The sequence below is a fragment of the Erinaceus europaeus genome, chromosome 13 (genome assembly GCF_950295315.1).
Source record: "Erinaceus europaeus chromosome 13, mEriEur2.1, whole genome shotgun sequence".
Taxonomy (NCBI): Eukaryota; Metazoa; Chordata; class Mammalia; order Eulipotyphla; family Erinaceidae; genus Erinaceus; species Erinaceus europaeus.
Window position 1 is genome coordinate 61,719,944 of NC_080174.1, and position 13,681 is coordinate 61,733,624.

Consider the following 13,681-nt stretch of genomic DNA (forward strand, 5'->3'; position numbering starts at 1 on the left):
CACTTACTGGTGTGGGGGGCTGGGGAATGGAAAGCTCTTGCGTGACTGACTCAGTACACTTTTGAGTTGGGAGAAGGGTAGGAGATGTCGGGATTGATACAGGAAAGCCAAGGGAGACATGGCTTGTAGTGGGAACTAAGGAGAGAATCTTGGGCATTTTTTGCTGTGTGACAGAGTATGCTTAGCATCCAGGACTGATTGTGCAACTGGGTCACCTCATGTTACTTTGAGAATCTTCATTTTATTGTTAACTGCCGCCACCGGGGAAGTGAACATAGACTTTTCTTGTCCCTCTTTAGAGCCTTGGAGCTCCATTTTAAAGTGAAGGCCGGTGTTGCATGTTGTTTTGAGAATGAATTGGGAGATTCTAAGCTGTTGTTAACACCACAAATGTCAGTATTAGGATCTCAAGCTTTGTAATGAGTACTGTGATTTAGACAAGGGGCCCAGAGACACTGGAGGGTGGGGGTCGGTTCATGTTATGAGAATATTCTTGAAAACTAGGGGGAACAGGATCACAGTGGGAGGGGAGTAACCCAGGCTCTCTTTGTTTGTTTGTTTGTTTTTCCTCCAATGTTTCTCCCCTAAGTTTTAGATGCTTCTGGATGTTCAATGCTAGCACCTTTACAGACTGGAGCAGCTCGATTTTCTTCATATTTGCTTTCAAGAGCAAGAAAAGTGCTGGGCTCCCAGTTATTTTCTCCGTGTGGTGTTCCGGAGTTCTGCTCCTTATCCACCAGAAAACTGGCGGCCCACGGCTTTGGTGCATCCATGGCGGCAATGGTGTCCTTCCCTCCCCAGAGGTATCACTACTTTTTAGTACTGGACTTTGAGGCCACGTGCGACAAGCCACAGATTCATCCTCAGGTAACTTGCATCATTGCTTCAGAAAAGGTGGGGTGGGCAAGGAGGGAGGGAACATAAAAATTTTGCTTGCTGGGACCTAGAGGAACTTTCTCCTGTCTTTGTGGCATTTAGTTACTTGCCTAGACCTCCTGCTTAGGAAGTAAAACTTGGTTCAGGCATGCCAAGGGGGAAGGTTAAACCTGAGAAATCTCTGGAGAGAACTGGGTACCTTTTTTCTCTCTGGATTCAACCTTTGGGAACCAAAACATTTTTTTTTCCTATCCTATCCTTCTCCTCTCCATTTCTGTCCTGCCTTTCTTACACTGCTGCAGTGTGTTCTTTTTAAGGAATACTATTGTAACCAGCCTTCAGAATGACCCCCAGTGATCCTGGCGCCTGATAGTCATGTACTTGGACTTCCGCCCCCACACTGAATCAGAGCTAAACCTGTGAAACCAAAAGAATATAGAAGAATAAACATTGTGTGACTTCTGAACCCAAATTGAAAAAAGCATTGTGATTCTTGCTGTTATTAGCAACTTGTTCTGGAGGAAGCCAGCTGTTGTACTAGGAGAACACTCAAGTAGCCATGCAGATGGACACTTGAGTATAAGAACTGAGACTATCTAAAAAAGCTACTACCAACATGTTTCTATGTTGAGGTTATCTTGGAAGTGAATCTACCTAGTCAGGCCTTCAGATAACTACAACCCTGGTGCACATGTGACTTCTACCTCAGGACATTTGACATTCAACTTCAAAAGTTCCAGACTGTGAACCAGACCTATTATTATTATTGTTATTATTCCCCTTCCGTTTTTTTTGGCACCAGGGTTATTCATGCCTGCACCATAACTTCATCATTCCTAGTGGCCTTTTTTCCCCTTTCCTTTTCTTTCTTTCTTTCTTTCTTTCTTTCTTTCTTTCTTTCTTTCTTTCTTTTTTTTAATGGAAGAGTGACTTTCTTTTCTTTTTTTAAAATTTTTTATTGTTGTTGTAGTTATTGATGTCATTGTTGTTAGGACAGAGAGAAATGGAGAGAGGAGGGGAAGACAGAGAGGGGGAGAGAAAGATAGACACCTACAGACCTGCTTCACCCCCTGTGAAGCGACTCCCCTGCGGGTGAGGAGCCGGGGGCTCGAACCGGGATCCTTACGCCTGTCCTTGTGCTTCTCACCACCCCCCGCTTAACCTGCTGTGCTACCACATGGCCCCCTCCTTCTTTTTCCTTTTCTTTTCTGATAGAGAAAGAAATGGGGAAGGAGAGACACCTACAACATTGCTTCACTGCTTGTGAAGCTTCCCTCCCCATACAGATGGAGTTTGGGGCCTCAAGCCCAGGCCCTTGCCTATTATAACATGTACTCTACTGGGTGTACTGCTGCCCAGTCTCATCCTTGACTCAGAAACTTTAAAAGAGTAAATTTCCTGTTCTCCCTTAAAGTGATGGTCTGCTTTGGGCTCACTGGAATCAAGGAGGATAAGAACAGTGTGAGGAGAAAGTTCTAAGGGAAGGAACTTTGTGTGAGAGGAAATAGGCTTGGGAATTCCCTGAACCACTTTCTCTTGTTGCTGCCCATTCCATAGAGTTTTCTCTGATACCCAAGATTGCTGGGAATTCTGTGGTGTGTGTGCCTGGCTGGTTGGTGGGAATTTTGGTTATGTAGATCCTCTTAAGTTGGGAACCAAGAATTCATATCCTTAATATCTTACTGATGTAGGTATTAGACATTGAGTAATCAGCCCTAGTAAGGACCTGAGTCTAAAATCTTAAGACATCTCTATTTCATGTGATTCACTTCTCTTCTGAACCTCATGGTTCCTTGGCACCTCCCATTAACATTTATTGCTTTCTTCTTCCTGCTATATGCCTATGTAGGTTTGTTGCTGAACTTTTCAGTTAGATTTTAAACACAGACAATTATTTAACTCTGGTCTCTTGTCCTAGATGATCCTGTCAGTGTTGCTGAAGGTGAAGTCTGATTCATGTCTCAAATTGGTCTGTCAATAGCACTTTTCATTTCTCTTTCAAGGGTGTTTTTTCAAACTTGCTTATTTATTGCAATACTGAAGATATAGTGCAGTTCAGATTTAAATTACTTGTTTCACCAACTTCCTTCTCAGACTTAGGCACCAAGGCCTTCCAGACTCATGCTGAGGTAGGATTTCCTGCTGTTTACCAGGATCTGGCTCTGATTAAAGATTATCTCCTGAATCAATGAACCCTGATGATGTGATTCCAAGGGCACTTAAGGAATTGGCTGCCCTGGTTCATTATTAGCAAAGCATTAGCTGTTGCTTTAGAGAACTCAGGAAGAAGCATTTGCTGTCTTGCTTATCTTTAAAAGAGGAATACGAATGATCTTGGAAATTATAGACCTGTTAGTTTACTGTGATTCTAGAGAAGATACTTGACCTGATCGTCAGATAATCAATCAGCAAACAGCTAGAAGAGCATAGGGTACTGAATAATAACTTACATGGGTTTGTGAAGGAGAGCAAATCCTGTCAGATCAATCTAACTTCTTCCTGTGTCATAGTGATGAATTTGAGTGGATCTAGGGCTGGTGATAAATGTAATGCAGCTCTACTTCATTAAGCTTCTGCACTGTTGTGATCAACAGGTAGGAAGGTGATTTGGGTCCAGATAGCTCTGTAGGGACTACCCATTGGACCTCCTTGAGGAGAGGGAAGGATGAGTCAGTCACTCAGGAGTGACTTGAGGCTGCTAGTGATGGTCACACCATTCCCACTCCCCCTTTAAAAAAATCTTTCAATTTTGCAGGTAGCAGGATCCTAGTAAGAGTCAGAGAAGGTGTGGAAGGGTCATTAGAGAAGTTTATAACTTCTCCCAGGTAGGACTGTGCCCTTCTGCTGAGGCTATCATAGATCAGGTTCTCATTACAGCCTCTGTATGAGGTCTCCTAGTCAACAAAGGCAGTGAGAGGTTTTTTTTTTTTTTAAAAAAGATTTTATTTATCTATTAATGAGAAACATAGGAGGAGAGAGAAAGGGCCAGACATCACTATGGTACATCTACTGCCGGGGATTGAACTCAGGACCTCATGCTTGAGAGTCCGATGCTTTATCCACTGCACCACCTCCTGGACCACAGAGGTGGAGAAATTTTGAGAGCCCAAGATAAGAGGGATGACTATCATTAGGAGTACAGTGGTTATAGGACTTCAAAATAAAGGGAATTAAGTATAGCTTTATTGACTGATTTCTTGTCCAGACTCAGTAATTGCATCATATGGGATGAGTTACTTCAAGGAATATGATAACTTACTCTTCATTTTAATAAGGGTTAAAAATAAATGGATTTAAATGGAAGCAGGAAGGATTGTGATTTGTGATGGAATGAACTTCTAGAAGACATAGGGAAGAGATTAGAATATGGTATGTAAGTTAGATCAGCTTTCCCTACTTACACTGCCTCAGAATAGCTTGATGGCTGACCACTTGACAGAGACTTAAGAGGCAAGGTCAGTATGTCTCTGAAGGATAAGCTCAGGGTTATGAATCACAACTATCTTGGCTCTCATGTTGACTACCAGCTCCCAAGAACTTTTAAAGCTTCTGAATAAGACACTGCTGATTCTTATGGGAGTATTTTCATACCCCGTTTGCTTAGGGGAGGCCAAAACAGGTTTGGGGCCAGGGCCTCTCTGGAAGCTTGGCACAGGTTTCATTTCACTTAACCTGTCTCTGGTTTTCAGAAGTTCCTGAGTCAGGTTATTGGGACTCTCTTAAAGGAATGTGATTATGAAAACTTGACAGGTGTAGGTTCTGTTGTACTTGTGAGTTAACAGTGTTGGCTATAAACATGGTAAAAACATTTGGTATTTTCCATTTATTTGTCATCATTTTTGTTTATTTGGTACTTTGTTCAGCTAGGTGAAACTGGAGTGGTTAGGTTGTTACTAATTGCCTTTCACTTTCTGGGTTTTGCATTTGTTTTACTTATTTCAAATATGTATGGTAAATATTTGTTCAACATAAGACTTTGTTCATTTGAAAACTTTTTTTTTTAATTTAAATTTTACTTTCAGTGGTTTAAAATGGGTTGAGCAGCAAGATTCCTTCCTTCCTTCCTTCCTTCCTTCCTTCCTTCCTTCCTTCCTTCCTTCCTTCCTTCCGGAATTGTTTCTTGTTACAAAAGTAGATTTTATCTGACTTGGGAAAATCACAGCTCCTTTTGTCCTCACTAGCAGAAGTTCATGTTGCTCATTTTGGTGTGGATGAGCATGCAGTGATGGTGGTTGTGACCTTGAAGCCCAGGGAGCAGCCTGAAAGCTTTGGTGGTATCTTTAATTGTGCATCTTTAACCTGGAGGCAAGTTCTCTCACCACCTCAGTGTTGAGAAAAGACCAGAGTGAATGTAAGTGAGGAAATGAGGTACAGGCCACAGCACCTGAGGAGGAAGAAGTAACCTCAGCTCTCCAGCTGGGGGTGGGGTGGCATAACCCTCCTTCTATGGGAACTGATGTTCTGACTAGGACCACCCTCCCTTCTTGAGTTCCCCTGGCTATTCATCAGGCTCCTGGGTGCAGTGTTTTGCTCATTGCTTTGCAGCATTCCCAGCCAACTATTTTCCTTCTCACCTGTATTCAAGTGCCCATAACTTTGGAGAAAAATGACCTTTGAGGTTGGGGTTTTCTATTGTTTGGTTTTTGTCCACAGGGATTTCTTTCCCTCCTTCCTTCTTTCCTTCCTTCTTTCGTTCCTTCCTCTCTCTCTCTCTCTCTTTACTTTTCTTTAAAGGAAACCTTAAGGAAACTCCATCTGCATTTTGAGTTAAACTAGGAGTAGAGGAGTTTCTGTTTTATAGAAAATTGTCCAGATGCTGGGCTATTTTGGGAGGAGAGGGTTGGGGGTGGGGGTGGGAGAGGGTTGATGGCAACAGGAGAAGGAATAATATGGGAGAAAGGCAGTTGAAGGATGTCAGTATGACTTAGCACTAGCATAGCAATATTAGTCTTTTGTGAGGGAGACGTTTTGGAAAACTTTACAGGAAATTGGTTAAGATCCCTAACAGATCAAACTATATTGATCCTCTTCTCCTCTTTCAAAAGCTGAGAGGCAGGAGCCCCTTTCTACCCTTAACTCAGTGAATTGCTCTTGCTTCATATTTAGCTTCTTTCCTTTTCTCTGTTCTTGGTTACCAAGCACTCCCATGTGGAGCAAAAGAGAGTTCCATAGAGAAGGACAACCCCTCCCAGGGGGGTTGAGGGGTGGGAGGTGGGAGGTGGTTGGGCCAAGTTTTTAGTGGGAGAGCCCAGTTGGGGTTATGTGGTCCATCTGCTTGTGACCCAGCCTGCCTTTTTCCCCCCATACAAACTAGCGAAGGCACGATGCTATTCTTCTAAACTGGGAAATGAAATGCAAAACCGACGTTAATGTAACATTATGGTTGAGATTAAATGCACCAAAATCAGGAAATTCAAAGTTATGCTTCCCACAGCAACTATAACTCAGCCTCATCTGGCATGTGTAGTATTTTGTGTTAGTGTGGATGGTGTTATATGTTAAGGCATTAAAGTTAACACCACAAGCAGAGAACAAAATGCTTGAGGGTCTGAGTTATGATGACTGTGTGAGCCATAAGTGTTCTTGCACAGGCTCCCGAGTCCTGGAATAATTTTCCCTGTGCCCATCAGAGCAATTATTGTTTTTCTTTTTAGTTATATCTCTGCTTTAATACATCTCTTTTTTCCAGGGTCACCATAAATTAATTCCTCTATTGGTGATGGTGGTAAGAATGAGGCATCCCACTAAGTCCTTTTGTCCTTTTTGTTGTGACCTGCATAAATGTGGTGTCTCTCCCCTCCTCCCAGGCTTCTGTTTCTTGGTGGTCTTCCCTAGAGCTGAGCCTCCCCCCTTACTCTCTGTGTGTCTTCTCACTGCTGCTTCCTGAGTGGGAACAGACATTTGCCGTGTCCATGTCTTGGCCCTGTTGTAAGTTCACATGAAAGCCAAAGGGCCATTTTTTCTCTGGAGCAGACATAGCAATGTAGAAGTAAAATATACATCTCATGGAGTGGAGCACTGATGCATGGTGGTGCTGCCTTGTGTGTTTGGTATATCAGAGGCACGAATGAAGTGGGTTTATTTGTTCTATTCCTACTGCTTCTGTGCCTTCCCCAGGGCTTATACCTTTAAACTGTCATGGTGTGTAGTTTGCCTATGGAGTGGCCTGAGGGTAGAACTGGGAACTTTCTTTAGGGAGCACTGAGTCACTGGTAACAAAATCACCACATAATTTAGTGCAAACCAGGAAACATCCGCACCAGTCTCTTTATTATCTCAGCAGCCTCCTCAGGGCTGAGACATCTGTTGGAATGCAGATTTTGTTAGACACTGGGCTAAGGTTGGTGGTGGGGAAGAATTCTAAAGAATAGGGCCATTGATAAACAGTGAATGAAATCAGGGACTGTAAACTAGCTTTAGTACTGAACTGCCTTTAAATGTTTTTGTTGGACCTGACAAAACCAACCAAGTCGGCAAAGGAATGGGGAGGATCTCATTGTAACCACCTTAGAGACAATAAAAAAAAGCCTCTTTTTACTCTTTGGATAGCAACTTCAATCTCTGTGTTGGATGCAGGGTGTAGAAAGACAAGTTAAGAAAACACACAGTTGAAGAGTGCGGGGATATGTGTATCCATGGTTAGGCAGTATGGAAACTACCATCTCATAAGCAAGTACTTGGTGCTGTGGGTGTGCAAAGGAGGGGGATAATTGACCCTACTCAGTGTTGGGGGTCACATAGGCTTGCAGTTAGGAGACTGCACAAGAGCTTGGTCAGCCTGAGGCTTCTCAGAATTGTTGTATTGGGGCTGGAAGAAAGTGCTTCTAGAGTAAGCCAGGATGAATTCTCCAAAGTCTGAAGAAACTGGCTTAGATTACAGGCTTATTTGTGGGGGTTTGAAAATGGGGAAGAGGGAAGACTTTGAATCTCGAAAATATATTGTTACTCAATTCATAGGATTATCTGTATTAGTTGTTTGCTACTTCCCATATTCCAAGTAGAAAAGTCTTACTAGGATTCTGTAAGTGAGAACACCAAAGCTAAGAAGAGGTTTAAGGGTGATTTTAGCCAATAAAATGTGGGCGATAAGGGTGAGGAAGCACTGTGTGGACTGGATTTCTGAGTCATTATCAGGGATCTCAGCTGTCAGGTCTCCAGGGTGAGACAAGGACTGCAGAGCAAAGGCCTGGGAATTTAATTCTGGATCTACTAGACATCCTTTGGGAGGTCCACCTTCCACAGATCAGGAAAGTTCAGGCCCTTGAGACAGATAAACAGCTGGCTGACTAACCTTGATAGAAGGGCGGAGGACAGGGCTAAGGTAGAGGCATGAGGGCCTGGGTAACCAAAGACATTTGCTAGAACAAAGGTGACTGGGGGGTATGGGGGTGGGGCTGAGGGTGAGGTGGGGGTAAGGGGCTGAGTTCTTTGTCCCAATAGCAGCAACAGGTGCAGCCATGAAAAGAAAGAGTGGGAGTGAAATCCATAAGAGTATTTCTCAACAAATTCATCGACTTCACTTCTCCCTACCCCCACCCTGTCTTGTCATTCCCCATTATTGATTATGTTTCTTACTTGTAGACTGATCACAGGCATTTGACATAAGGAAACTGATATTAGGAGTTGCTTTCTCCATTTCTGTGTCTTGTTGGGGAAAAGGATCCTGCATCATGTTGATTAAGATGTCATTGGGGTGATTATTTTTATTTTCTTATTCTGGGTGTTCACAACACTTGAAAAGGCCCCGCAGTCATACATTTGTGTGATGAGTTTTGAACTCCAGCTGCGAAAATTGAGTCATAGCCTAAAAGCCTGGAACAAGAGTCCTCCCAGATTGACACTAGCCCCCCAGGCCACAGGGCTGTAGCAGTTGGGTGAGGAGGCTGGAGCAGGGAGAGAAGGGTTTATATATATTGAGTGCTACAAAGCTCTGTTAGGTGCTGGGAAAGCCAGAGAAGTGGTAAGTAGACTCTAGAGGGAGAGGCAGGCATCAGGGAAGCTTTTAATCTGAAGTAGTGGTGTCATGGATTGGGCTGCTATTTTGGTCCAGTCCCTCGTTGTCCTAAGCCAATGGAAAATCTTGGTTGTGGAGAGCAAAACAGATCTGCTACATGAGAGGCCACTTCTACTCCAGGTCTGTGGCCAGTGTGTCATTCTGGAAAGTCCCTTCCTGCCAGGGTTTGGCTTGAAGACTAGATGTTGGCAAAGACTATATTTAGAGATGCCATTACTCCTGGAAGGAGGGGAAGTGTGATAGTCTGCAGGGAAGTTGGGGGCAAGGTTGGTGAGCCAGAATAGGACGTGTGAAATCAATAGAATGGAAAGTGTTGGACTGGCAAAATAACTCCCTTGGGTCCTTGCCATATGCATGACACAGGTTCTAGACTGGACCCCACTGCATTGAAGGAAGCTTGGGTGCTGTGGTTTTTATGTCACAGGAGCTGTCTCTGGGGCTTGGTGACTGCATGATGAATCCACTGCTCCTGGTGGTCTTCCCCTTTCCCTTTTTACTTGATAAGACAGAGGAATTGAGAGGGAAGGGAGAAGTAGAGAAGAAAAGAAAGAGACACTTAAGGATCTGCTTCACTGCTTTTTAAAAAATTTTTATTTATCTTTGTATTTATTGGATAGAGACAGCTAGAAATCAAGAGGGAAGGAAATAGAGAGGGACAGAGACACACCTGTAGCCCTGCTTCACCACTTATGAAGCTTTCCCCCTTCAGATGGGGACCAGGGACTCGAACCTGGGTCCTATGCACTGTAACATGTGCGCTCACCTAGGTATGCCACCACCCAGCCCGTTTCACTGGGGAATGGAGCCTTGAACCTGGGTCCTTGCAAATGTTAACTTGTGCTCTCAACCAGGCATGCCACCACCCAACCTAGTCTTCTTCTTCTAGCGTTTGCCCTTCTTCCGTAGCCAGTCAACAGCGTCAGGTTGAGCCTGATGTCTGCTTGTTGCTGGCTTTGAAAGTGACTGGATCCATGTGGATTCAGTCGGCTAGGAAGGATCATCAGTTTCCCCAATAAATGGGTACTCACGGGATGCACCACAAGAAGGTCGATCCAATGCATCCCCAACCCCTAGTGCTGTGGTTTGTTTCCCTCTTTACCTCTATCTTAACAAGTCAGCCCAGAATGGTGAAGCCCTGGAGATAACCGGAAAAAAAAAAATTGAGTGGAAGAGAAGAAACAGAAATACATTGTTGCAAGATAGACTTCCTAGGAACCAAGAGAAAAGTGTCCTTAGAGGTTGAAATAAGATGTAGGGAAACTGGCTAGCCGGCTTGTATCTCCCTTATTTTTGGCAGGGGGAGAGTAACTTTTCTCATTATTTTAAAGAGAAGAGAAGAGAAGAGAAGGAGAGAGAGAGAGAGAGAGAGAGAGAAGATAATGCAACATGATTCTGCCATCCATGGAACTCCCCCATCTCTATTTATGTTGCTTTCTTATGGTGCAGAGTTTGAATCTGGTGTCTTCACAATAAAGAGTCAGCTCTACTGGGTAAACATCTCCCAACCCCAGGAGGCATTTCTTAAAAAAAGATGTTAGTGGGTTGGACTAAGGTGTTTATAGTGGGAATGGACAGGTTTCATGTGGCAGCCCTTTGATGTTCTGGGAAAGAAATGAACTTGGAAACCATGCTTTTAAGTAGCTCATGGCTCCTTTGGATACTACTAGGATCCTGGCAGTCAGTGGTGCTCAGACATTTGGACTGTGGACCCTGTAGTTGTGTTTGTTTTGTTTTGTTTTGTATTTTACCAGAGCATTGCTCTGCTCTGGCTTACCTTGGTGGTGGTGGTGGTGAGGAGGATTTGTACCTGGGACTTTGAAGCTCAGGCATGAGAGTCTCTTTGCATAACCACTATGCAATCTACCCCCACCTGACCTGTAGTTGTTATGCATGGGGTGCTCTGAGCTGAAGGTTCAAACCATGGGGAACTGGTATAGAGGAGTTAGGGGAGTTCCTTAGTAGTTACTGCTCTAGGATCTGTTTCATGAACTGTTTGACCTTTAGCCTATGAGAGGCAGGATGATTAAGTACCTAGAAAACTTGGAACTTTGGTCTCCAAAAGTACGATACAGACTGAGAGCCATGACTTGTGATTGTTGTGTCATTCCCAGGTTTTTTTCTAGAACTATGAGCATTTGAATGAAAGGCCAACAGAAATGAATTGGTACTTAGAGATGGAATAGGTGAAGATCAGTGAATGGGATGAAATATACTATTTCAATAAGTCTGCTTTCATGAGATAGGTGATAGAGTAGAATAACAATGCAGGGGTGGGTCTTAAAGTAAGCTCATAGTGATGGTGCGGGATGTGGTGTTCAGTAATATTGGTTGGAGTCCCCAGCTGGTACCTCAGGAAATGACAGAAATTACTGTGATTCTTTTCCAGATTTGTGGCAGCTGTTAGGCCTTTCTCAGACCTAAAGACAATGAGATAGCACAGATGATTTCCTGGCTTGGGTCTGTAATGAATGGTCCTCATAGGAAAGGTACTTTTCTTCTTCTTTTTTTCCTTTTTGGTTCATTTAGACAGAAGGAAGGTATTTTTTTGGAGAAAGGGACTGGTAAGCACTCTAGTCTTGAGTGAGTGTGTGTTTAAAATTTATTTCTTTATTGTGAGAGAGAAGGCTTGAGGGAGGAGGGAGTATAAGAGAGGATCAGACCACTGCTCAGTTCAGGCATAAAGCCATGCCGGGGATTGAGCGGGGCTCCAACCTGGATCTTTGCATTGGTCCTTGAGCTTAGTACTATGTCTGCTTAACTGGATGTGCCACTGCCCGGCACCCCTGGTCAATAATTTTTAAAAAACTCTACAGTCAAACCAACACAACTGTTTCCCTGTCTTGGCTTCTGGCTGTCAAGTGTGGATAAAGAATAGGAATTCTAGGAAATAAACTGTAGGATGGAGTCTACTATGAAGAGACCAGCAGCCCCTGAAATCTTAGGTGGAGATTACTAAATAAGGAGTGAAGTTCAACCAGCTTCTTTAGGTCACCTAACCAGCACCTTCAGTCTACTGGAGTGGGCTTGGTTTTGTCTTGGTTACCTACTATTCCTGCCTCATCATCACCCCTCTCCCCTCAGCTGTCAGACCTTGAGCACATCTGCATTAATTGGAGAAAACGGTGTTTATCTAAGATTCAGCTGTGATCTTGTACAAGAGTGACCCCCCCCACATGTTGTTAAAATTCGGAGGCTCCAGCTGGCCGGGCTAGCTTCACGGGCGGGTAACAGAGACGACCAGAGACATACGGCTGGGCAGGGAAGCTGTATTTCTTTATTCAGGAACAACGATTCATAAACTAAACCAAACTAATCACCAAACAGAACTCTCCTGCCTCTTTTCCCTGCGGCGGCGCCAAGCACTCTCTAACTCTGGAACTCTGGAACTCTCTCGGGGTTCCTTGGGGCGGGGCCAAGTGGGCCCGCGAAACTAGCAGGACTGATCCAATTTTCTTGGCAGGGGGAGAGCTAGAACAACCCAGTGTAAAGCATACAACACCCACACACACCTTTCTGGTTGGTAAACTGAAAAGGTTTTAGCTGTTATGTTCCCAAGTCCCAGAATGTGGTCTCTGAACCTCTGGTGTGAGGGGATCTGAGATGGAAGTGGTTCTGCTGAGAAGCAGTCTAATAATAACCGTGGTTCAAAGCATGGATTGCAGAACTGTTCTCTGGATTTGAGTACTGACTTCACCACCTATGTGTATTCCTTATGCCTTATTGGCAAAATGGGATTAATAATTGTACCAGTCTTATAGGACCACTAGAAGAATAAAATGTAAGTGCTTAGAACATAATATGGTTATTATTCTGACTCATGGCCTCATAGTAATTTTTTGGGGGGTAGCAGGTGGCTGAAGGCAAATTGTACTTCTCCAAGGAGCATAGTAAAAGTCTTTAGGCATTCTTGCTAGTGTAGTGGGCAGAGCTGGGTCACTCACTAGAGAGATTTTTTTTCTACCACCCAAATGGTGAGTTAGATTTGATACCCTTCCACGTTCATGCCCTCCCTTAGTGCCACCTTTGGGGACCTCTCCTGCACGTGACCTGAGATTTGTCTCAATCCAATTTTTGACAAATATTGGTATACAGGTAGCTACAAAGAAACCACTCAGTTGTTGCCCTGAAGGATTGGCTTCACAGAGGCCACTAATATCTGAAGTTATTTACTATCAAGTATCTAAAAATGTGTGAAGGGAGGCTGATTCAGCATCTGGCACACCAGAGGTAGGTAGATATCAGGGTGCATACCCCTAGGTGAGAATACAGTCTAAGACTTTAGAACTCCTATCTTTTTTGTATTTTAAAACCAGTATATCAATAAAAGTAAATTATAATTAGTCTTCACCCTCCCCTAATAAAGAATATTAATTTCTGTTTTCCATATCTTTTCTACATTTTAATTGCTTTAAAGTCTGTGGGACTGGGTGAAGAAGAACATGCAGGTGAAAAATCAGCCTCTTAAAGCTCTGATTTTTCACCCTTCCTTGTCCTGAAACTTAGAGCATCAGCTCTCATCTGTCAAAGTGTAAATCAGCAATTAAAACCCAAACAGCCAAATGCCAAAGATGACCCGAAGCACAAAGCAACTGACAAACAAGTCCGGACAAATCGACGGGTAATTTATAAGCTTTGCCCTAAAATCTAATTATTTGGCAATTCGAATTTGCAGCCAGCCAGGGCTCGGCAATAAATTTAACCCGCCATAAATTATTTAGGAGCAGGCTGTGGTGTAAATCAAAACCACGAGTGTTTGTTTAAGAAATAAGCTCCTTGTGCATAAAATGTCTT

The 13,681-nt window shown here is 43.5% G+C and overlaps 1 protein-coding gene across 8 annotated transcripts in view; it reads left to right on the top strand.

Moving 5' to 3' along the window:
- ERI3 (ERI1 exoribonuclease family member 3) overlaps positions 1 to 13,681 on the top strand; it is a 138,633-nt gene that overhangs the window by 16,563 nt on the left and 108,389 nt on the right. For 5 of the 8 annotated variants that reach the window (XM_060206029.1, XM_016191650.2, XM_007530969.3 and 2 more), the window contains exon 3: positions 590 to 867. The exons of 1 other annotated variant lie outside the window; for it this stretch is intronic. In XM_060206029.1, the coding sequence (XP_060062012.1) occupies positions 613 to 867 (255 nt within the window). In that variant the 5' untranslated portion in view covers positions 590 to 612. The remainder of the gene's footprint in view (positions 1 to 589; positions 868 to 13,681) is intronic. 2 more of the 8 variants (XM_060206028.1, XM_016191646.2) reach the window with 1 other exon arrangement.